Below are 23,571 nucleotides of genomic sequence, written 5' to 3'. Positions count from 1 at the left end.
GCAACTTTAGATATTTAGTATATTAACTTTTTAGAATGCAGGGCACATCTGTAGACTGTTCCTACCCTAAACATTTGCTATCTATCACAAGACAAATTCCCTATGTGTAATATGCTTAATTGTCCTTTAAAACCCTGAAGTTTTGTTTTGTTTTGTTTTTACTCTACTATGCACCTTTTAGTAACCTGACATCTCTTTCACCTCATTAATCTGGCTTCAATTGGTAAAACTTCACCAAATTCAGAAGAAATTTGACCCCCACAAAAATCCAGATCTGAAAACAGTTAACCTTAAGCTGTGGGGAAAAAAAAAAAAAAAAGGAAGAAGAAATGATAAAAGAAAGCTAATAAAGCCTTGATTTAATGTGTTATTTGAGTCAATGTTTGAGGAATTGAATGACAGAAAGCTGTGTGAAAACATAGGGGAGAAAGGGAATTTGGTTAAATATAATGAAATATGTTTTCTTGAATTATTTTGATGCAGTTCATAGTGAACCTCCCAATATTACGGTAATTTTCTGGGCCTTGATTTTTTATCTATCTTAATTTACCCGTCAGTACTATGAATAACAGAATGCACTTTCATTGGTGGCTCTTAAAAGAGGAATTCCGAAAATAAAAGGTCATAATTGCCTACTACAAAAATAATCCTAGAGCCTTTCCATCAGATGTGAATTTGATAGGGCTCCTTTATGTCTGGACTTCCCCTGCTCAACATTTTCTCTGATGTTCAGGCACATGTAGACAATTTTTCTGTGTGACAGCCCCTCTGACTTAGATTTTCTATCTCCCTTGTGTTTATGCCAATTAAGCCAAGCCCCAGGCTGTGATTATGACATATTTTCGGAAATTCATTGTGTAATAGATGTTGACAGTTTCCTGCACTGTTTTCCCTTGGTCTTCTTTCCTCATTTCTCTAGAATCCTACCCTTTCTCTTCTTTGAAGTCTGTGTGTGTGACATTCTTTGAAAAGAGGTTTCATACATTTGGGTTATTATAATGGGTAATTACATCAAAGGAGAAAGCTCCAAATCACTGACATGGAATGACAAGTTCTAGAAGCATTTCCTAAAACACACGTCATCCCTTTCCAATAGATATTTCTCTGCCATTTATTTTGTGCAAAAGTTCATATTTGGGATCTGATGCTGTTTCCTTTCTCATGAACTTTAAAATAAATGTTTTGACTTGAGTAATAATTTATAGAAACAAAATCTAATATACATTCAATGATAGGCTATCACTATGAAGCTGGATTTGCTTACGGTCTTTGGTAGAAGCCGTGTGAATATTTACATTGTTAGGATTGTATGCTTACCCTTTTATAGTCTGCTTTTCTTTTTCATAATGTGATTTTCATATACACATGTCTCTGAATTTTTTAGCTTGGGATAAAAAATTTTAATCTTTTGGCCATTACTTTGATATATTTTCTCCAAAGTGAATTATTATGTCAAAGAATACAAACAATCTTACAGTTTCCTGGAGTGCTTTTGCTACAGGTAATAGAAAATTGTATCTCAACTGGCATAAACAATAAAGAAGTGATATAATCACCCACAGTAAGAACTCCTACAGTGGGTCTGCTCTGGAGTTGTTTAAAAAATTTTTTTTAATATTTATTTATTTTTGAGAGAGTGGGGGAGAGAGACAGAGAGAGAGAGATAGAGCATGAGCGGGACGGGGGCGGGGGGGAGTGCAGAGAGAGACACAGAATCCAAAGCAGGCTCCAGGCTCTGAGTGGTCAGCACAGAGCCTGACACGGGGCTCGAACCCATGACCGTGAGATTGTGATCTGAGCCAAAGTTGGACACTTAACCAACTGAGCCACCCAGGCGCCGCCTCGCCACCTTAAAATTTTTTTTAACTTTTATTTATTTCTGGCAGTGGAGTTGTTTAATTTCATAACATGGGAGCATCCTCCAGGGCCCAGCTTGCTCCCATGCTTCTGTTCTGCCATCCTGAAGGGGTCATCTGTGTCACTGAGCAGCTGTTCTCATGGTCACAAAATGGCTGCCACATTCCAGGCATCACCAGCCCCCATAGATATGGCAATGTTCAGTGGATGATGAGAGGGATATTTCTTCATACATGTATTTTTTTAACGTTTATTTATTTTTGAGACAGAGAGAGACAGAGCATGAACGGGGGAGGGTCAGAGAGAGGGAGACACAGAATCTGAAACAGGCTCCAGGCTCTGAGCTGTCTGCACAGAGCCCAATGTGGGGCTAGAACTCGGGAACGGTGAGATCGTGACCTGAGCCGAAGTTGGATGCTCAACCTACTGAGCCACCCAGGTGCCCCTGGCCAGTGCCTTTCCTACACTAGTCACTGGCAAGGAGCATAGGATTTCTATGGTAGGTTTAGTGAAACACAGGGCCACATGAAGGAGAGCAGCTTACCTGGACCGGACGAGTTCTGTTCTACAGAGGAAGAATAATTTCTGCTACACTTCCCTTCCATGTATTCTAGATCATTATCCCAAGAGACAAAATCACTCTATAGTACCAATCTGTAACGTCTAAGTGTGCTTGTTCCCCTGACAAAGTTGAGTCTTTCTCATTTTTACTTACCATCATAAATTTCAAAGTTAGTTATACGTAATGAAGGTATTATTTTAATGTGTGTTTCTTTAATGATAGTCAAGGTATATGCAGTCCGTTTAAGATGAGTTAGTCTATTTGCAGTTTCTTTAGTGTTTCACATCCACTAAATTTAAAAACCCCTATGTATCCCTACAGAGTTTTTGAGTCAGAGGCCATATCTACTAAGTAATCCTATATTGCAAAATCTTCCTTGTAAGAGGTCAACGTGTATAGATAGGAAAAAGCAAGCAAGGAAACAAAAAGGTTAAGGAGTGTGTTGGGAGATATTCACTGCCAAGGCATTCCAGGTACTTTCAGATTGAAGGGAGAATTGAGCCTGGAGCAAGAAGGACACCCTTTTGGCAAATGGCGAGTGGCCGTCTCCTGATGGCCCCTCCCTGCTTCCAAGCATCAGGTCTGCCATCCTATCACCCTGCCTCATGGCGCCTGGAAAGGCAGGCAGCTGGGTCCTTCCACCTGGAGCTTGTCATAAATCTCCTCCAACCCTGGAGGATGCTCCAGCCAGCTTCTCACTGTCCTCTCTGGTTGCCTCACTGCTACTCAGAAGACCGTCTCCTTTGTAGTCAAGCTGGTAGGTGACTACTGTTTCACTGTTACTCCCTTATTATTGTGTACATCCCCGGTTCCATTTGCCTTGAACACCCACATTCTTCAGAGTGGAAGACCCTAGCTAAAACACCAACAGCAAACAGCTTTTCTCTAGTATTTGCCACTCCAAATAAGTTATTTTAAATACATTTTTCTGGTAAGAGACCCTTAGCAAGGGTGCTTACTTCTATCAGGGTGAACAAGAGTGAGGAGACACAGGGCTCTGTCGTGCCCCACTCTTAGCTCCCTGTGTGGACGTCCACCCAGAGAAATTCTGCAAACTGCTTCTATTGGCATTCAAACCTGGTCCGTCCTTTCATGTCCCATCCAAGTTGCAAGTTGCTGGAGGTGGCTACCTCCTTCCCCGCGGGCTGTGTGGTAACATAGATCATAATTCAGTCTTTCTCCAGAGATCCCCATCCTAATCTAAATGCTAAGCTGCCACGTCCGTTAGGAATTGTCTCTCAAAAACATCTGTGGAAGGGGGAAAATACACTTTTTCCCTCTAAATTCTTCTTATTCCAGGATGGAAAGAATTTAGGGGAAAAACAAACCCTTGTGTTCATTGCTGTTTAACCCGTTGTCTCCTTATGGTTTGGCTAATACAAGCCGTCGTGAAGAAGCAGCAGGCTGCCCTTCAGCATGTGGGCACAGGTGGGTGGTGCAGTGCAAGCACATATTTCCATAGGGTGTCCTCGAAGCACTTTCCATAAGTGACCTTGAACTGACCCCAGCTGATGCGCCCCAGGGTATAATCCAGAACCAGCCCTTCAGAGTCTTAGTCCAAGCTGCAAGAGCTACTTTTAAAATGGCTCGAAAGTTTAACTCTCCATCAAAGCCAAAGTGGAGAGCCCTGGCTAACTAGGACAAAGACAGCTTCTCTTTACCCCAGTAGGCATCAGACCAAAGCTACAAGTCATTTGAATGTGGGAGTATAAATCGGAGTCAGTGACATTGCCAGAAACTGGCACATTTGTCAGAACACCTTGCCTTTTGTTCGTTGTGAGATCAGCCTGTGCCCAGAATCCTGTAAGTGTGTGGTAATATTTTTACTCTTGGAGAAAAAAAAAAAAATAAGACGATGTTGAAAGGCTTTCTCTTTGTTCTCCAAATTTCCCATCAGCACTGAGTTATTTGTTTTCCACAAATGTAGGACTTCATCTTTGGTTCATGGGGACTTCCTCTAAGTTAAGGCCCAGGGATATGGGCTCCCTGAGAGCGATTCCCCCTTCCCTCTGGTTCTGCCTGTTGGGGATGAGGAGGCCTGGAAGCATGGCTTGGGGTGGGACCAAGTCTGAGAGAGAAACACTCCTGTGTCCCCAGTTGGGAAGGGAGCCAGGATATTTTTTAAATGCTGCCTTTTGACAACCTTCTCTCCGTGTCTCATGGTTTTGCTTCTTCCTTCAACAGCTTTTCATCATGTCTTAACCATCACCATATTTCTTTCTTTAAGGAAATATTCTTAAGACTATAATGAAAAAGTGTGTCACTTCTGGAGGATTCTCAGAGATAGCAAGTGCCGCCCTGAATACCGGGCTGCAGTCCATCCCAAAGCCTTGTTAGCTCACATCTTGAAGAAGAAGGTACTGAGGATGCTTTGAAAATGTAGCTGCAGTGGCCACTGAAGAAGTAGGAAAAGGCTCCATGGCTTCCCATAACCAGGCTTTGGGGGCACCAGGATGTGAGTGGTCTAGGAGCATCAACAAAGAGACATCCCACTGGGATAGAGTCACAGCCTGGAATACTTAAAGGCTGCTTCACAGACGTTGCAATAAACATGTGTTTGACTCCAGAAGGCTGAGCTAGGAGCAGTAGTTGTGCAGAGTTAAGTTTTAGCTCGGTATCAGGGAGTACGTTCTGACACGGAACTTGCTAAAAATGGAATGGGCTGTGTATTCGTCTCCCAGGGCTACAGTAACAAAGTACCATAAACTGGGTGGCTTAAAACAACCTTTTTTTTCCCCCTGGGTTGATATGTATTCTTCAGAAGTCCCAAATCATGGTGTTGTCAGGGCTATGGTCTCTCTGAAGTCTCTAGGGGCAGATCCTTCCTGGTGTCTCCCAGCTTCTGGTAACATACCTCTCATCTCTGTCTCTGTCTCTGTCTTCATGTGACCTTCTCTTTCTTGCAAGGACACCAGCCATACTGGATTTGGCCTGCCCTCATACTTGGTTACATCTGCAAAGACCCTATTTTGTGTATAGGGTCATATTCTGAGGAGCCGGCGGTTAGGACTTCAACATATCTTTTTTGGGAACACAATTCAACCCATAACAAGCTGCCTCTATGGGAGTGATTTCCTTATCCCCTGAAGTGTGCAAATAGAATCAGAGTGAGTTGTTTATCAAGATTCTTAAAGGGATGTAAGCATCAATTAGAGAATAGGACCAGATGTCTTCTAGGATCTCTTCTAACGATGGCATTTGCTCATTTTGAGGGGGGGGGGGGTCCTGTTGTAAAGGGCTCTACAGAATTCTGGGACCACACTTGGTCCAGTCTTGGTGAAATGTCATATGCACAGAAACACAGTCCAGCTTCTAAAAATCACTAAGAGGAATTCCCATCTTTGCTTTTAATTCTTGACGAACCTCAAGAGAGCTTCTTTCTCTGTCTCCTGCAGCTACTTCTCTTGGAGTCCCTCTGTTTTAGTCAGTACTCTTTGGAATGACAGAATTTTAACTCAAAGTAGTGTTCAAAAAAGATCCTATTTTTTTCACAAAGTTGTGAAGTTCAGGAGTTTTTATTTTGCCTTGGATTCCATGTCTCAGCTTTGTCTTCCTCTCTGCTTGCTTTGTTCTCAGGAAAGCTTTTCCCATATCGTGGCCACCAGTGCCCCCCAAGCTTAAATCTTAGCAAACTCACTGGGAAGGTTATCCTTTTCCAGCATTCTAAGTCCCAGGGCTGGCTCTCAGTGGGCCAAGTTTGTCACTTTGCATTTGTCATATACTTATCCTAAACTCATCATTGGGACTCTACTTACCTTTTGAGGAAGGAAGGTGAAGAATGGAGATAGCCCTATCTAAATCATACAGACTAGGAATGGAGGACAGCATTCCCAAAGGGAAATTGAGGTGCTATTAGCATAATAAATGGGAATCAGTGTTTGGAAAGGACATAGCAATAACTGTGTATTATGATTCTTCGATTCCTTGCTTCAAACCACTGGTGGTGTTTGTTAGATTGATTGATATAGATAGGTAGATAGGTGGATGGATGGATGGATGGATGGATGGATAGATAGATTGATATGGATACATAGGTAGGTGGATAGGTGAATGGTTAGAGAGCGTAGATAGACTTCTCTTTCTTTCTGTCCATCCATCCATCCATCCATCCATTTATCTATCTAAAATCTAGGCAGCTGAATGTATTCTTTTGATTTTCTCTTGCATTTTCCTCTTGCCTTTCCAGCTTGTCTCTTTCTGCTTATTTCCCAAAGCCTGAATTCTAAATGCCTACCTACTGGGCTGGCAAATATTGATCTCTCCTTTAAGGGCAAGGAGGAAGAAAAATGAGGCCAGCCAAAACCAGATTCCTTTGGCAGCTGAGGGGAGGGAGGAAGGGAGGAATTCACATTAATAATTTTTTCCCCATCATCTATCAAATCACCAGAGTGTTCTTATGTCATTTTGAGTTGTGGGTGCTTTAAAAATTTGCATCTGTGTCCAGGAAAGAAGTAGATAAATTTGCACATGATGGTAAAGGAAGACTTTGGGATATAAATACTCTGATATGGAGTTATGGATGCATCCCAAAAGTCTAGTCAAACAGTGTCTGTATTTTAGCTTCCAGGATGCTGTAGTAGGTCAAGCCAAACTCCCAACTGGGTTTTTTAACTTGAGAAACATCAGGCTTGTTTGTTTCCAATCACACAAGCACTCTTGAATTGAAAACAACAATGGGTCATCAAACAATATAAAAATTAATTGAAATCACCTATCCTTCTGCTGTCAACACATTCCGCCCTGTGACGGTTCACACTCAAACTCTTTATATAAGCCAACCCTACCTCCCACACACATAAAAGAAGCCTGCTAAGAACATTTAAAATCCCAGTCAAGGACCACGGCCCTATCTCTAGAATCCATCCAGACCACCTCCTGTTTGTTTTCCTGCAACACTTGTCTTGCTCTTTCTCACTCTCTGTCTCTGAGAGGAGGTTCTGATCCCAAACCCTGCTATGAACGAGGTTCTTGGGATTGCCCACATCCATCAGTCAGGGGACGTGTCCTGTTTTACGGCCTGACCATGTGGTACCCAGGCAGATTCATTTGCTAGTGCTGCTTAAATAACAGGCATTTATTTTCTCATAGTTCTAGAGGCCAGAAGTCCAAGATCAAGGTGTCAGCAGGTTTGGTTAGTTCTGAGACCTCTCTCCTTGGCTTGCAGATGGCTACCTTCTTTCTGGTCTTCCCTCTGTGTGCAGTGCCCTTGGTGTCTTTCTGTGGGTCTAAATACCCTATGCTTGTTAGGACACCAGTCAGACTGGATTAGGGTTCACTGTCAAGACCTCATTTTAACTTAATCACTTCTTTAAAGACTCTGTCTCCAAATGCAATCACATTCTGAGGATAGAAGGATTAGACCTTCAATACAATGAATTTTGGGGGGCACACACTTCAGCTCATAACACCAGACAAGCTGACTTCCCACTGCAGATCCCCAAATCTGCTAAAAGTTAGGAGTCAGACATTCCCATGTGGCTAAAGCAATTTCTGCTTAAGACTAATTAGGAACTATGATCATTTGGGGGCAAAGAAGGGACCAAATCATCACCACTATTTCTGGAAAAAGTTGTTAGCCGAACAATCCAATAGAGGGGCTAATTATGATCCCAGTCCCCAAAAGATTCTAGTAGCTTCTATTTAGATCTGGATATATGTTAGCTCTCCTGGCAACATTTTTCTTAACCACAATTTCCATTGCTGCATATTCCTAGTAGTCTAAAAGTGAAGACACTATGGTCTCAAATGATACAGATAGTGATAGTGACTAACTTTTATCGAATACTTGCTATGTTCCTGGAACTGAGCTGTGGAGTTACATGTATTATCTCATTTAATCCACAGCAAATTCCTAAGTGGTTTCCATTACAGTCCTCATTTTACAGGTAAGGAAAACTAAGGCTTTGAGTGGCAAAGTAACTTGCCCTGGTCCCGTGGTTCTCCTGCCGGTACTCACAATGCACTATACTAACCAGCTGTGGCCAAGTCAGTTTTTTAAATTGGTGGTTTAATTTTGATCTACTAAAGTCTTCAAAAAAGAATTTGTGAGGCTTCTACTAAGGGACATTGCGGGAATTAAATGACATTGGGATTGTAAACCCAGATGCCGTCAGGGGCCAGACCCTTAACATTAGTGAGTGACATCAACCCACAAGCAAAACAAGAATGTGGTGGAAACTGAGGCCTGTCAAAGAAGATATATCTCTTGTAAAAAGGTAATAGTGGTCACTCAGCTCTTGGTAATTGCTGCCATATAAAACTATAGACACTGGGCTTGGTTTTGCCAGTCTTCTAACTTTTTTCAAGAAAAACAAGATGTTTGGGGGCATCTGGCTGGCTTGGTCGGTGGAACATGCAACTCTTGACTTTGGAGTTATAAGTTCGAGCCCCACTCTGGGTGTAGACATTATTTAAAAATAAAATCTTAAAAAAAAATAAAAGAAAAACTAGATGTTTGGATGTTCTTGTAAATTCTCATGAATTTAAATATTGACAACTAAGTCATTTAAAACAACAGTGCCTTGCAGATGAAACAAAGCATGCCTACCAGTCTGAAGGGTCACCATTCCTACCTTATGGGCTGATGAGTGCCATAAGAACCATTCTGAGCTTTCCAGGGGGCTCTTTTACAAAAATTCTCTCCTGTACACTTCTACTAGATCCAAGTGGGTTTTTTGAATGGGTAGGTGAATTCCCACAGGTCACCTGACACCACCACAACCCCCCAAGGGGAGGAGAGGAAGCTCTGCTGGCAGGACACCCAGAACTCAGGGAGGAAATAGAACATCCTGGCCACCTGCCAGGGAAGGCCCCTGTTCAGTGAGGGAAGGAGCAGTGTTGGCAATCAGATGGTCCAAAGAGAAAACCTCCTCCACCCAGATGGCCAGCAACCTGAGCACCCAGACTGTATCTTCCCATTTATGTCTTCCTAGCCCAAGCACAGTGCCTGGCAAACAGCAGAAATGCAAAGAATGAGGTTGGGGTGGGGAGTAATGTGACTGTTACATTTCTGAAAAATAACAATGGTGATGATATGGAAGACATATCTGTTTTGGGGGAACTCAGGGGCCTGAACTGGGGCACATACAGTGGGGCTGGAGGGGCAGAATCAGGCAGAAAAGGCATAGCAGAGGCTGGCTTCTTCATACCTCCAAGGGCCATGCTCCACCACACCTTCAATCCAATGATACTCTTTTCACAGACAAGAGAGAGAAAGTCACAGCACACAAGCTGAGGGGTTGACCCTACAAAGAGCCCAAGGACCTTGCATATGCCCTTGTCATCACTTACTGTTTCAGTTATTAATATGCATCTCCTCTGAATGAAAGCTAAATCCAAGATGGTGGTTTGGGTTTTTATTTAATTTTATATCACATTGTTTTGGGGCTAAATATAAAATATCTTTCCAGACTAGTAAAATCAGGCTGGAAAAGCTAATATTTAGGATGTTATGGAGACTATGACAGAATCTTTTATTGAACTTGGGGAGAAACCCCTCTGAATGGTAATATCTGCAGGTTATTTTGAGAGTAAACCAGGTTTTAAGCTATTAGTTCTCTAACCTTTGAGTAGGTCCCCTGAGTTTGCTGTAAGTAGCATGTTTGCCTAAAAAGTATTTAATTTCTGAGGACCAGTTCTGGCCAGCCAAAACAAACCATTTTCAAAATTGGTTTGGGCCTCAGAGTCTCACAAAACTCATTTTAAGCACTTCACCATGATCCTTTTTTGCTCTCGTTTTCATCCAGTTGGAGTCTGCTATCCCCTTCACATACAGAAGGATGCTTAAAATGCACCTTTGAGAGTAGAGCAGGAGATGAAACACCCAGTTTACCAACTCTTGGATGCTGTGACAGAAAAAGGCTCTTTTCTCCTTATAGGGAGGTACAAGACCCCTCAATGTATGGTGGTGGCTGAAAAGCTGTTGCAGTTTCATGCCCAGAAATGCACGTGTGCACATGAATACATGGGTTTGTGCATGGATTTTGCATGAGTGCATATGTGGGTCTGCATGTGTTTGCACACATGTGCATACATAGAGCATATGCATGTGTGTGCATACCTTCTTGGTCTCAAGAGGGGTGTTCCTTCTTGTCCTTCTCACCAAGGGCACCTTGATTAGCACAGGTGATTAGCAACTGACTATTGGAGCATGAGCACTGAACTTAGAAAGCATTCTCCTAATCCCAGGACTGCTTCTTACTTTGTGTCCTTGGGCAAATTATTTTACCTCTCCAAGACTCCTTCTTGCTATCTGGAAAATGAGGATAAAAATAGTGCCTACTTCATTTGGAGCTTTTGACTATTAGTGAGATAATATATGTTAAATATAGCACGATGAAGAGCACATAATAAGCACTCAAGAGCTGGTAACTGCTATTATTGTTGTTGTTAGTCCTTCTTACCCCATGCTTGTAGGGAGAGAGTCAGGTGGAATCAGCAAACTGTTTTCTAGCTTAAGGTACTCAACGTTTCCACTTCTTCTCCTATGCATGATTTCTTCCTTGACCACCCAAAGTTTTTCCCCTGGGGTTTTTTGTTGGGTGTCAAAACCCAAAGTAATGCTCAGAGGCACTAAGTGCTTTCATTGTCTCAATCTTTTCCCATTTCTCAAAAGTTCTGCTGCTCAGGTCACTCTCTGCAGAACCTGATTGTATGGGATTCCATAGGACCATGTCTTGGAGCTGTTCCTGCATAAAGGAGAACTACCCATGCTAGCTGCCTCAGAGAGGCATTGTAAACCCTTAGTAACTGTTTGCTGAATTGCACTGGATTGGGTTTGGTGCCAGCCATGGCTGTATATTTTACACAGTGCCCTACCATAAAACCTTTATTTGATGTGTACATTGTGAGCTCAGAGGCCAGCTTGAACTGGAACCTCAGGAAGGACAATTTCCCCTCTGTGAATCTTGATTTTTTTTCAATATGTTCTCAAGATTCCAGTTCTTCTATCTCTGAAAACAAAAGAAATAATATTTGTGGGGGGGGGGGCGTGGTAAGAAGGTGTACTGATTAAGAAAGTAGCCTCTGAGGTCAACTTGGATTAAGTATTTCTTGGATTATGTATTGTTTCCTTCAATTAGTAGTTCAGTTTTAAGTCTTCTAAGCCTGTTTTCTCATCTGTAAAGTGGGGATAGTATTGTACTTGCCTCATGTACCTGTATGGTATGAGGATTGAATGCGATGATACACAGAAAGACATAGTTTTCAACCCACAGTATGTCCCCAGGACAGTATAGCTGTCATGGCTGGTTTTACCGTGTTCATGTTGGCAGGACAGCAATGGGGTCAAGAAGCCATGGGGGGCACTCTTGGCAAGACTCTGAGGCTTTCCTTTGTTCATCTTTGAGCAACCTGACCATCTACCCCTGAGGCACCCAAAGTGGCTTCCTTTACCCAGGAACGTACAGGCGGGGAAAGGGGTTCACTGACCTCTTCACGAGTTTGAGGAAAATAACTCGTCATCTGAGAGGTGAACCTTTTCTTTCCCAATGGGATCTTCTCAGGGAAAGGAACTAAGAGGGGAAAGTGCCCTTGCTGTCATTGCTTCTGGAGGTCCTAGGGCCTGGCCCTTCTATTTGTCCCATGGAAGAGAAATCTAGGGCTCAGGCTCGAGGATGAGCTTCTACCTGGAGCTGGCTGGGCTGGGCTGGGCTGGGGCCACATCCTGCTTTGCTCCTCCAGCCCCCAGCAAGACTTTCCCTCCAGAGGAAGAGGGCCTCATTAGCTTATCCTTGGGTGGGGTTTCCCAAAGCCAAGTGTTTAAAGGCAAATCATTGTTCTAAAGTTCCGCTAAGTTTTAATGACCACCCTTCTGAGAACTCCTCCAAGAACTAAGTGAGATTTTTAAAACCCAAGGATATCTAAAGGCAATTAAAAGAAATATCTGAGTGAGTCTCAATTTGAGACACTCTCGGTACAGTCTTGGGTGAAGAAAAGGTAGATGGGACCCAGGCCCTAGCCCCATTCTTTTCATTGTGAACTGGCAAAATGCTTTCATAGTGGCCTGATCTTATGCCTGTAAGATGAGGTTGACACAGTCTGGTCCCCAGAAAGAACCCTGGTCTAGGAAATCAGGCAATTTTGTCTCTTCCATTCTTAGCTCATCAGACCCTATCCCACTCTTTTCTATCTGAGGTCTCGGTTCTCTCTGTGAAACACACAAGGCTGGGAACTAGACTTCCTCGCAGTTCCGGGGCTGTGTGTGGGTTAGTGGGCTGATGAGGGCTGAGGCAGAGGTGTGTGATGAGGAGGAGAATAGCCAGAGTGGATAGGAAGGTTGGCCACATCAGATCAGGCCTCACCAAAGTCCCCACAAACAAAATAGACACTCTCCTAGCAGTCATCAGGGACTCTACTATGTCCTCTGTTCTCTCCTTAAGCCAGGCAACATAGGTCATCATCTGGGGTCTATTTTACCTAATCTGTCTGTGGCTCAGCTCTTCTTAAGACAGCCCATTCCAGGGGGGCCTGGGTGGCTTAGTCGGTTGAGCGTCCGACTTCGGCTCAGGTCATGATCTTACAGTTCGTGAGTTTGAGCCCTGCGTCAGGCTCTGTGCTGACAGCTCAGAGCCTGGAGCCTGCTTCAGATTCTATGTCTCCCTCTCTCTGCCCCTTCCTTGCTCATGCTTTGTCCCTCTCTGTCTCTCGAAAATGAATGAACATTAAAAAAAAAATATTTAAGACAGCCCATTCCAGCCATCCAATCAGCATGACCGTGGGTGGTGGTAAGGAAGGTTCCCAGGAAAAGGTCAGTTAGGGGCTGAGGAGCACCCATCAAGTGGCATTGTGGAGGAGCTTTCTATCCTTTCTATCCTGATGGTCAGTCCTAGGCCCCTTCCAACTCCAGTTCAATTTGGGAAACATTTAATGAGCCCTCACCTACATGCCAGCCCTCACTGTGCTGAGGGTGAGGTGGGCCTGGGTGGGGCTTGTGAATGGACAGCTCCGTCTTCAAAGTGCTCAGAGTCCTTAGGGTGCCTAGCTGTCTCAGTCAGTAAAGAATGTGACTCTTGACCTCTGGGTTGTAAATTCGAGCCCCACCTTGGGGGTAGAGATTCTCAAAATGCTCACAGTCTTACCATCCAGACGTTTTATTTCCAGTGACTACACCTCCACATGCTCCCTATCTCTGGGTTTGCCAGCAAGTGACTAGGTCCACCAGGTCTTGCTTGGCTTGCGAGGAAGGGACCAATACAACCTGTTTGTTTATTTAGCATCTAGAATGAATTATCGCAGCAATGGTGCTGTTTCCCATGCCCTCCACACCCTTTCCCTCAGCGCCCCCCTGTCCTCCTTTGAGCACTCTCTGCTCTCCCCCATACCCCACTCTGAAGCTCTGATCCCTCCAGCCTGGTGGCCCAAAACCCACACTTCTCACTTCACAGACCCCAGCATAGGCTAACTGGGTATGAGGCCCAGTCCCTGCCCACAAGTGTTTATAAACTGATTGATAAGGGCTCTCTCAGACATCATTGATGAGCCGGTCGATACTGTTAGGAAGACACACTTAAGGGCTTTCCCTACCCAGGCCCCAGTGAGTGCTCCTGATCAGGCCTGTGAGTTCATGGTAGAGGGAGGAGGTGGTGATAATCACTTTGGATACCTCATCAAGGAGCTGGCACTAGAAGTCAAGGCTGAGTCCTGACATCAGCTGTGTATTTAATTTACATGAATTCAAGTGTATATTTCTATCTAAAATAGTGAGAGAAAAATAGACATTTAAAAAGTGTCAGGGATTCTGCCTGCTATTCCAGTCTATGTTCCAGTCCATCAGACCCTATGGGTTGCTTGTGGGACAGCCATCAACTTGTCCCCTTCTTTCTTGCTGGCCAAGATCCTGTTTTGTTCCTTTGTTCATCCTCCAAATGGCTGTGTACTCAGAGAAGGCTGACCCAGGGGAGGCCTGACCCGGGGTAAATCTTGATTAATTAGCTCCAGGCCAATTTTGATGATTCCATTTACTTTTTACACAATTGGTTTAGAAATAGACTAATGCTACATTTTTGACCAGTGAGACTTTGGGTGTGTGGGGAAGGTGCTTTTATGGAAGTATATTTACTCCTCCCTTTTCCTGCCTCTGGATGTTTTCATGACACATGGAACTGCTGTGTCCATCTTGGGACCATGGAAAAAAATCAAGAGAATTGCAGAGAGGTCACACTGGGGCCATGAGACCATGAGGCCATGGAGCCATTTAATCAACCAACCACCTCTGGTGCCACACTACCTTGAGACTTCTTTATCCATGAGTCACTCAATCCTCTATTCTTTAAGCATGTATTAAATAGGCTTTTTGTTTACCTGTAGCCAAAAACAACCCCAGTGTCAGGATGACAAGGCAGTTGTTAATCTGCTGTCCCACAGATAGTTTCTCCTTCTATCCATCAGGCTGTGCATCTCCAAACCCTGAGAAACTCTACAGTTTCCAGATCTGTATTTTTTTGTACAACATGATCCTTAGCACAAGTCAATGGCATCATCTGGTACTTAACAAAGGAAATGGACTGTTCCAAAGCTGGCACAAAAAGTGGCTCTGTTGGGTTTTCTGAAGTATGGTGCTATTTTGGACAGTATGGGAGATTTAAGGAATTTTCAAGAGCAGTTTTGACTGTGAAAGATGAAGTCTTTTGTCTTCAGAACATAAATCCTTCAATGAGATGCAACTAACCTGTGAAATAAGCACTGGGCATAATGGAAACAGGGTGGCTCCGAAAAAGTAGAAAGTATGATCATTATAGCCTAGTCGTGGAGACAAAATTTAAATGACAGAATTGATTTAGAGAATGGAACACATATTTATCTAAAGAACTATGATGGGAACTGGAAGTTGATGGGGAAGGCAAGTCTGGAAGGGCTCCTTCCTCTCCTAAGGCTGGGCTAGATTATGCTACTGTAATAAACGGCCCCCAATCCCATGGCTTAAAACAGTATAAGTTTAGTTCTCATTCATCCTACATGGCCGTTGTGGATTGGCTGTATCTCTGCTTTGTGTTATCCTCACTCTGGGACTTGGGCTAACAGAATTGCACTACCTTGAACATTACCATTCACCATGCTGGAGGAGAGTCCCGCATCAGCGATTACACACCTCAGCCTAGAAGTGGGAGATGTGCTGCTGCCCACCACACTCATCAGCTGGAACTAGTCACATGACCACCAGATCTGAGGAGGCCAGGAAGTGAAGTTCTGTTACGTGTCCACAAGAGGAAAGAACTGGAAATATTTGGTGAGCAGCACCGATGACCCACTTTGTCCAAGATCTATCTAAAATCTATGTGGATAGATGAGCTGGAGCAAAATTCCATTCTCGTGCATGTTTGGGTCCATATTGACTTGTCTTTCTTTCTTACCCTGCTTTCACCTAGCAACACACAGTGGTTCCAGGGGGTCTAGGTATGGCCAGCGCCCTCCCATACAGTGCTACCCTCTCCCTCTTGGTCTCTTATCTTTTATTTTTACTTGTATTTATTTTTTAGTACTAACCAGAATCAGAAATAAGGAAGTCACTCAGGGTTCTCACCTGTGCCATTGGCTGCTTCCCCAACAAGCCTTCTTAGCTGCTTGTCCTCTTCTTTGTTTCGTCTAGTCTTATCTCCTTTTGTTCAAACACAAAAGCCATGTTGTCTACAGGTTACTATACTCAAGCCCTCATGGCTACCCTGCTACCAGCCCAAATCTCTCAGCTTGCAGATCCTCATGTGTGGCCTTGGCTTCTCCATCCAGACCCTGAGCTCAGCCTCCTTCCTTCTGCTTTCACTGCCCTGTCAACTGCACATGTGCTGTTCCCAACAGAAATCAAAGAGGGGCTGTGCAGTTAGTGGAGTGCATCCTATGAATTGAGATCAGAGATATGGGCTTTAGGAAACTGGATGCTTGGGCTAATGGATTTCTTCATATGACTGTGCAGCTAGGTGAGAAGATGTGTAAAAAGCAACAACTAGTTGTCTGAATTTTACTTATTCCTGAAAGATCTTTATAAAACTGTCCCTGGGACACCTGGGTATCTCAGATGTTTAAGCATCGAACTCTCGATTTAAGCTCGGGTCATGATCCCAGCATCATGGGATTGAACCCCATGTCAGTCTCTGTGCTGAACATGGAGCCTGCTTAAGATTATCTCTCTCTCTTCCTCTGCCCTTCTTCTCTGCTTGCTCTCTCTCTCTCTCTCTCTCTCTCTAAAATATTTAAAAAAAGAAAGCAGACTGTATAGAAATGTAATATGTAAAATAGTATATATGTGTGCATATATATATTTATTAATTATCAAAATTCTTAGGTCAAATTCTTTGTAGAGGTTCTTCTCCTGAAATCAGAGGTGATTGTGCTTACAAAACTGACTAATAATAGAAATACATCAGTCTGGAATGTCTTGTCTGTTGCAGTTATACATCTGACCTTTTAAATGTTTGTGCTATTGTTATAAACATTGGCCTTAGTTGAGTGGAAATTCATCTCAGGAACTTGGGCAGGAAAGCATATGTTGACAGTCATTGATAAAATCGTAGAGTGGAAGGATCTCAAACAAGCATTCTAGGCTATCCCCCTGCCTATTTGTGGTGCAACGCATTTACACGTTGGTGGTATGGAAATCACCACTGTGGAAATAGAAGTGGCATTTTCTTTTTTTTTTTTTTTTTTAAATTTTTTTTTCAACATTTATTTATTTTTGGGACAGAGAGAGACAGAGCATGAACGGGGGAGGGGCAGAGGGAGAGGGAGACACAGAATCGGAAACAGGCTCCAGGCTCTGAGCCATCAGCCCAGAGCCTGACGCAGGGCTCGAACTCACGGGCCGCGAGATCGTGACCTGGCTGAAGTCAGACGCTTAACCGACTGCGCCACCCAGGCGCCCCAGAAGTGGCATTTTCACATGTATAAGCATCCTCCTGTAAAGAAGTGTTGGTCACTTTGCATCTCCAAGTCCTCAGGTAGAGAAGGTCTGCTGCCCTTTGGTGTTCAAATAAAATTTGAACTCTGTCTTGTATATGCAGGTCTAATACCCTGTCCCAGATTCTTATCATCATATCCTCCTCAGATTTCACTTTTGCAGGGAGCTCCCAGGTGCACATGGCCACTCTCTTCCCTCCACCCTGAAGTTCTCATTCTATTTCCACCAAACAACACCAACACAAGACAATTGTGTAGAACAGCTCTCCACTCAAGGTATGAGACTGAGGGGACTTATGTCATGCCACAGCATGATAAGTAATTTAAAATTGATGTTTAAACATCATGGTTCCCCAAAGTCCTTTTTATCACCCTTGGAAATTTCTTACTGTCAATTCTTGTCCCAGCTTCTTTCAAGTTCTCTCCTTCTTCTAAACAGATATCTTCCTTTTACTCCTACTTCCATGATGTGGGATCCATCATACCCAAATGATCCATAAAATTTCCTTTTCCCCCAGACTCAGTTTTCTCCCTGGAAGGAATTTTGCCTCTAGCTTTTAAATTAGCATTTTCCTGTTTTCACAACTTATTGTTAGGATTAATAACACTTTTAATTAAAATGTTATGTCTATTTTCTCTTACTCTTGCTGTGAAATGATAGGTTATCTAATTTTAACTGTTTTCTTGGAGTGTTTGGCTGGCTTAGTTGGTAGAGCATGTGACTCTTAATCTCAGGGTAGCAAGTTCAAGCCCCACATTGGGTGTAGAGCTTACTTTAGGGAGAAAAATGGATGTTTTCTTTATTGGAGGCTAAAATTTTGAGAATACATATATATTTAAGTTTCATGTCTCTTTCCTATGGCCATATATCCTTTAATAAAAATTGTTTTGCCTACAAAAGGATTATAGCAGAGAAAAGATTCTTCCCCACATGGGAAAGATATGGGAATTGGAGGTGCCTGGCTGGCTCAGGTAGTAAAGCATACAACTCTTGATCTCAGGGTTGTGAGTTCAAGCCTCACATTGGATATACAGCTTTCTCTCTCTCTCTCTCTCTCTCTCTCTCTCTCTCTCTCTCTCGATACAGAAATACAGAAATCAATACTTGTAAATGAAATTTCTATACAACAAAGCAATTATTTTTGCATAAAGATGAAAGTGCTCTATACAAAATGAATTTCATTTATAACTTTGGTTATATATTGTATCTATTAGCTACTATTGCAATAATGCTGCTTGACAAATCAGCCTCAAATTCAATAGCTTTTATTGTCATGCGTGTGTAGCTGGGCTAGGTGTTGGCTGATTAAGACTTGGCTTAGCTTAGCTCCAAGTGTAGATAGGGTCCAATTCTGCTCCTCATGACTCTCAGTACCTTGCAGGTCAACTGGGGCATGTCCTTCTCTTGCTATAGCAGAAATGCAAGAGGGAAAGCATCACCATCAAGCGTATTTCAAACCTTTGCTTTCATTATGTGCACCAGCATCCCACTGGCCAGAGTAAACATCAGTGGGACAGGGAAGAAAATTTCTCCCACAGTGGGAAAGGAGGGGAATGAATATTTGCTGAAATGATAATTCAAAATATTCTGTGAAGTAAATATCATATAATTGTCCATCATGCCCAACATCTGTGTCTCTCTGCCAGCCAGATCCAACAGGTGCCAACAGTGGCTTAAACCAAGAGGGGCTATTAGTCTGTTGAATGCAAGGGGTGTCAGGAAAATAATCCACTCATGTAAGAGCAAAGATTGCTCTCCCAGAAACATGCACTTAAGAAAAAGCTAGCAACCTCTTTGTAGCAGTTTCTCTAGAGGAAACTGTAGGGCAGCTCACCAAACTGACCCAATTTCTACATCCTAGTCAGAAACAACTATTTGCACCTTGCAATAAGTTGAGTGCATGGATCTTGAGTAATCCATTGTGCGTATGTCCTGTAAAATGAGGCTCTCAAGGATCCAGAATATAAAATAATGCAATTGATGCTAATATATTAAAACTTAATTAATCACATATTAGTTCCTTAAAAGTGTCATGAAAAAATCATTCCTGTTCCCATTTGTCCAATTGGTTGGTTGGTCTTTACAAAAATGCTAAAAGTATAATAGTCTTTCTTGTACATGTCTTTGGTTTCTTGATTGAGCACAGAAGCCGGCAAAGTATATCTTCTTAAAGAATTATTATATTGGGTGCCTGGGTGGCTCAGTCAGTTAAGTGTCCAACACTAGCTTAGGTCATGATCTTGCAGTTCATGAGTTTGAGCCCCGCATCAGTTTCTCTGCTGTCAGTACAGAGCCCACTTCGGATCCTCTGTCTCCCTTCCTGTCTCTCCCAGGGAGACCTATGCCCCTCCCTCACTTGCACTCCTCTTTCTCTCTCTCTCTTAAAAATAAATATTTAAAAAAATTTATTAAAAAATTATATCATTTTATTGCATTAATATAAATTGACACAAAAACCATCATAATACTATACACAAAAATATATGGACTCCTATAATGAATATTTTATGTAGCCCCACCTTGCTTAAGAAATCATTCCCCACAACCACACAATTTGTTTAATAATAGCACTATTGAGAAAATTATGGTGATGGCACAATTATTACATTATACATTGTTGGTGGTACCGTAAAATTGACATCACTGTTTTACAAGGCAATATGGGAACATGTGCCATTAGCCTTAACAGTATGCATACATTTTGCATAGGAGTCCTTTTGAAGGATATTATTCATAAGAAGAAAAGCATTTAGACAAAGTATTCATTTTAGCATTATCTATACTGATGAGAAATTAGAAATGACCTAAATATACAACATTTTAGAAATAGCTATGGAATTAATAGTATACCAATTCAGTGGGTAATTATAGAACCGGTTAAACTGGAAATTTGAATATTGCCTAGCAAAATGTTTTTTTTATTGTGCTAAAATGTATATAACACATTGTAACCATTTCTAAGTATATGGTTCTGTGCGTTAAATACATTCACAAAGTGGTACAACCATCATCACTATCCATCTGGTAAAATACATCTTATGGGCCAAATCTGGCCCAGTGCCTGTTTTTGTAAATAAAGTTTTATTGGAACTCAGCCATGCCCATTTGTTTATATGTTGGCTGTTGACTGATGTCAGTTGGCTGTTTATGTGTTGTCCATTTTGCTCTGTAGTGGCAGCTTGAGAAGTTGCAACAGAAATGGCAAGACCACAAAGCCTAAAATGTTTACTATGTGGCACAAAAAATGTTTGCCAGTCCTGATTTAACATAATGCTAGATAATTGAAATTTTGGAACTTGGGCTATTCACACAGGTTTGGAATGAATATTGTCCTTGAGTTACCCTTAGGCAAAATTACTTCTTAAGGAAATCGACAACGTAAGCAAATATTACGCAGCCAATTTTAACCTGTTTAAGAAAACAATCTTTTTAATACTTTAGGCTGTGAGCATTCATATTCCAGCAGGCAGTTATTATACCAATTATAAAATTTGTATCTACTCGTTAAAGTAGACCCTTAAAAACTTTACTAAGCATTACTTTTTAGCTTTTAGGAAGATGACTCTTGGAGTGCCTTGGTGGCTCAGTCTATTAAGTGACTGACTCTTGATCTAGGCTCAGGTCATGATCTCATGGTTGATGGGATTGAGGCCTATGTCAGGCTCTGTGCTGACAGCATGGAGCCTGCTTGGGATTCTCTCCCTCCTTCTTTTTGTGCCTCCCCAACCCCCAAAATAAATAAATCAACTTAAAAATAATAAAAAATGAAAGACTTTAAAAAAAAGATAACTTTATCTGCAATAAATCTGTTTTTAAAAATATACTTGTCATTACTTCAAACTTTTCCCTAATATAGACCATTCCACCTGATTCACACACATAATTGCATCTGAATTGGTGTAGTTAGGCTATAATTGCGTTCATGGGTATTTCTAAATACCAACCCCTGATCTCCTTTTTGAAGTGAAGAGAGCAAAACCTTGTATCTTGTCATGTGTCTACGCTTGGAGATCATCTGGAAGCTTAAGGAAAAAGGAACACTAACATTTATCAAGACTTGGGGAGAAAACATATAGATTTTAAAAGAGGGGAGGTGGATGGGGGATGGGGCTAAATGGGTGATGGGTGTTAAGGAGGGTGTTTGTTGGGATGAGCACTGGGTGTTATATGTAAGTGATGAATCACTGGGTTCTACTCCTGAAAACCAATAATACACTGTATGTGAACTTACTTGAATTTAAATTAAAAAATAAAATAAAAGTGAGTATAAACTTTCGGTCATTTCCAGTATGTGTATGGAATCCAGGGCAGTGAATAATCTGGAGTCAGTTCTATTCGGTGTTGAATTAGATTCAGATGTGTGTGTTTCTGTGTCCTGGGATTCACGTTAAGCCCCCAGTAAGACCTCAGTATGAGGTCTGGATTCTGGAAGAGTTCATTCCAACTTCTTCTCACTCTGGACTGAGGGTAGAACTGTCTATAAGATACAGAATTTGAACAGTGGACTCCAAAGTTGGAGATCAGATAAAAAGAAAGGAGCTACTGATTAGCCACTTTTGAAAGTATACTTTCCCAGTAACTGCCCAGCAGGTTAACTGTGTGGTGCGACATCAGTTTCCTTTATAACACACACAGGATAGGAATGTGCAAAATGTCAGTTAGGTGTCTATCCATGCCAGCTGAATGCGCGTGACTCAAATGGCATTTGTTTTGTTTTGTTTTGTTTTCAGGGGTCGGGTGGGAAAGTGTGCTGCTAAAGGGAGACGAGGCAGCCTCAGATGCCACAGAAACATCCAGTGCAGACATGACTATCAAGGTAAGAGATGCTTTCTCTAGTTGGGTTCTCAAAGGGCGTCTCCAGAGGAAAATGAGCCTATGGAAGACTTCTAGGGGCAAAATGAGCACTGCCTCTCAATGCTGCTGGGATTGTCTCTCTATTCACTGGAGCCTCAGTGAGTCAGCCAGACATAAGATTTTCTGAAATTTGGCATCTGGATTAGGAAGCCACCTGAAAGCTAGAATCCAACACGTGAATTCCAGTAGGCTTGTTTCAGGGTCTCTACTGAATATGTACATGTAGGTTGTCTGCAAGTGGTAACCCCATGGGCACAGTGGAACAAATCTGAACATTCGGAGCTGAGAACCCGGGCCCCACTGTGCATGGTGAAGAAAGGTCAGAGAGGCATAAAGTAGCTTTGATCTTGAGTCAAGATTTCCAGTGATGTCAGCGGGAAGGCAGCACATGGCCCACTCCAGCTGGAACACTAATGGCCAAAAGTTTACAAAATGAGTCATCTGGCAATCAACCTAATTATCACTGTTCAAATTAAATGCATAAATTTATAATCATTGCCTAGATTGAAGAATCCATAGCAAAGTGTATCAGACTCAACCACTTGCCCTCTATTACTAGATTAGACACAAAAGAATGGTTCCTCCTTCTTAAAATTCTGTTTATATTTCAGTTAACAGAGGCTGGGAGTAGGAGGCTTTCTAACATTTTTGCTTGAATGACTAGAATTTAAGTATATGCCACATGTGAATTTTTCTTTGAAAAACAAGAAGTACTATCTACCCCACCCCACCCTCACCTTTTTAAAGTAAGCTCTAAGCCCAATATGGGGCTTGAACTCACAACCCCCCAAGATTGAATGTCACCTCCTCCATGAACTGAGCCAGCCAGGTACCCCAAGTGGTGTCCCTTTTTATATTGAGATATCCCTAGAGATATTTCACTCCTGGATTTACCAGTAGAGATTGTGCAAAAGAACATACAGGATGAATTTATTCAAGCTTTCCTTTGTAATGTGAAGGCTGGACTTAAATTATCTGTGTTAAAAATGTTAGAGAAAGCAAACAAAAATGCCACAGTGAAATTAAATGAAAGATGGGGTAATCACCTGCTTGGTCAAAAGAGTCAACTAATCTAAACAATTTAACTATCCAGTACTGAAAGTTCATTTTCTTATAATTATGTTATTATGTTTAGCAGAATTAGCAAGACAATAATATAGATTCAATGGTGTATTTGCGTTTCACTGGCTGTTACTGCAAAGACAGAAGTTTGTATCTATGACTGCATCAGACAGAGAGGGATGGGTGGATGAGCTTATGGATTTTTATTTGCTATTTTGGAATCTGTCATCATTTTAAGAATTCATTTCTGAAATGTGTTACTAGTGTAGCTGCAGATGTAGTGCAGACATTTAAATGATCAGAGAAACTAGAGTTTGTGTTATAAAAGCAAATGGCATGTTCTGATAGA

The 23,571-nt window shown here is 42.1% G+C and overlaps 1 protein-coding gene across 8 annotated transcripts in view; it reads left to right on the top strand.

The window, feature by feature from the left end:
* The window catches only part of PALM2AKAP2 (PALM2 and AKAP2 fusion), a 567,675-nt gene that overhangs the window by 414,064 nt on the left and 130,040 nt on the right, over positions 1-23,571 (top strand). For all 8 annotated transcript variants that reach the window (XM_047831459.1, XM_047831462.1, XM_047831465.1 and 5 more), the window contains one exon: positions 22,037-22,122. In XM_047831459.1, coding sequence (XP_047687415.1) covers positions 22,037-22,122 — 86 coding nt within the window. The remainder of the gene's footprint in view (positions 1-22,036; positions 22,123-23,571) is intronic.

This window comes from Prionailurus viverrinus, chromosome D4 (genome assembly GCF_022837055.1).
Source record: "Prionailurus viverrinus isolate Anna chromosome D4, UM_Priviv_1.0, whole genome shotgun sequence".
In the NCBI taxonomy this organism is placed as follows: domain Eukaryota; kingdom Metazoa; phylum Chordata; class Mammalia; order Carnivora; family Felidae; genus Prionailurus; species Prionailurus viverrinus.
This window is presented reverse-complemented; position numbering and strand designations above follow the sequence as displayed.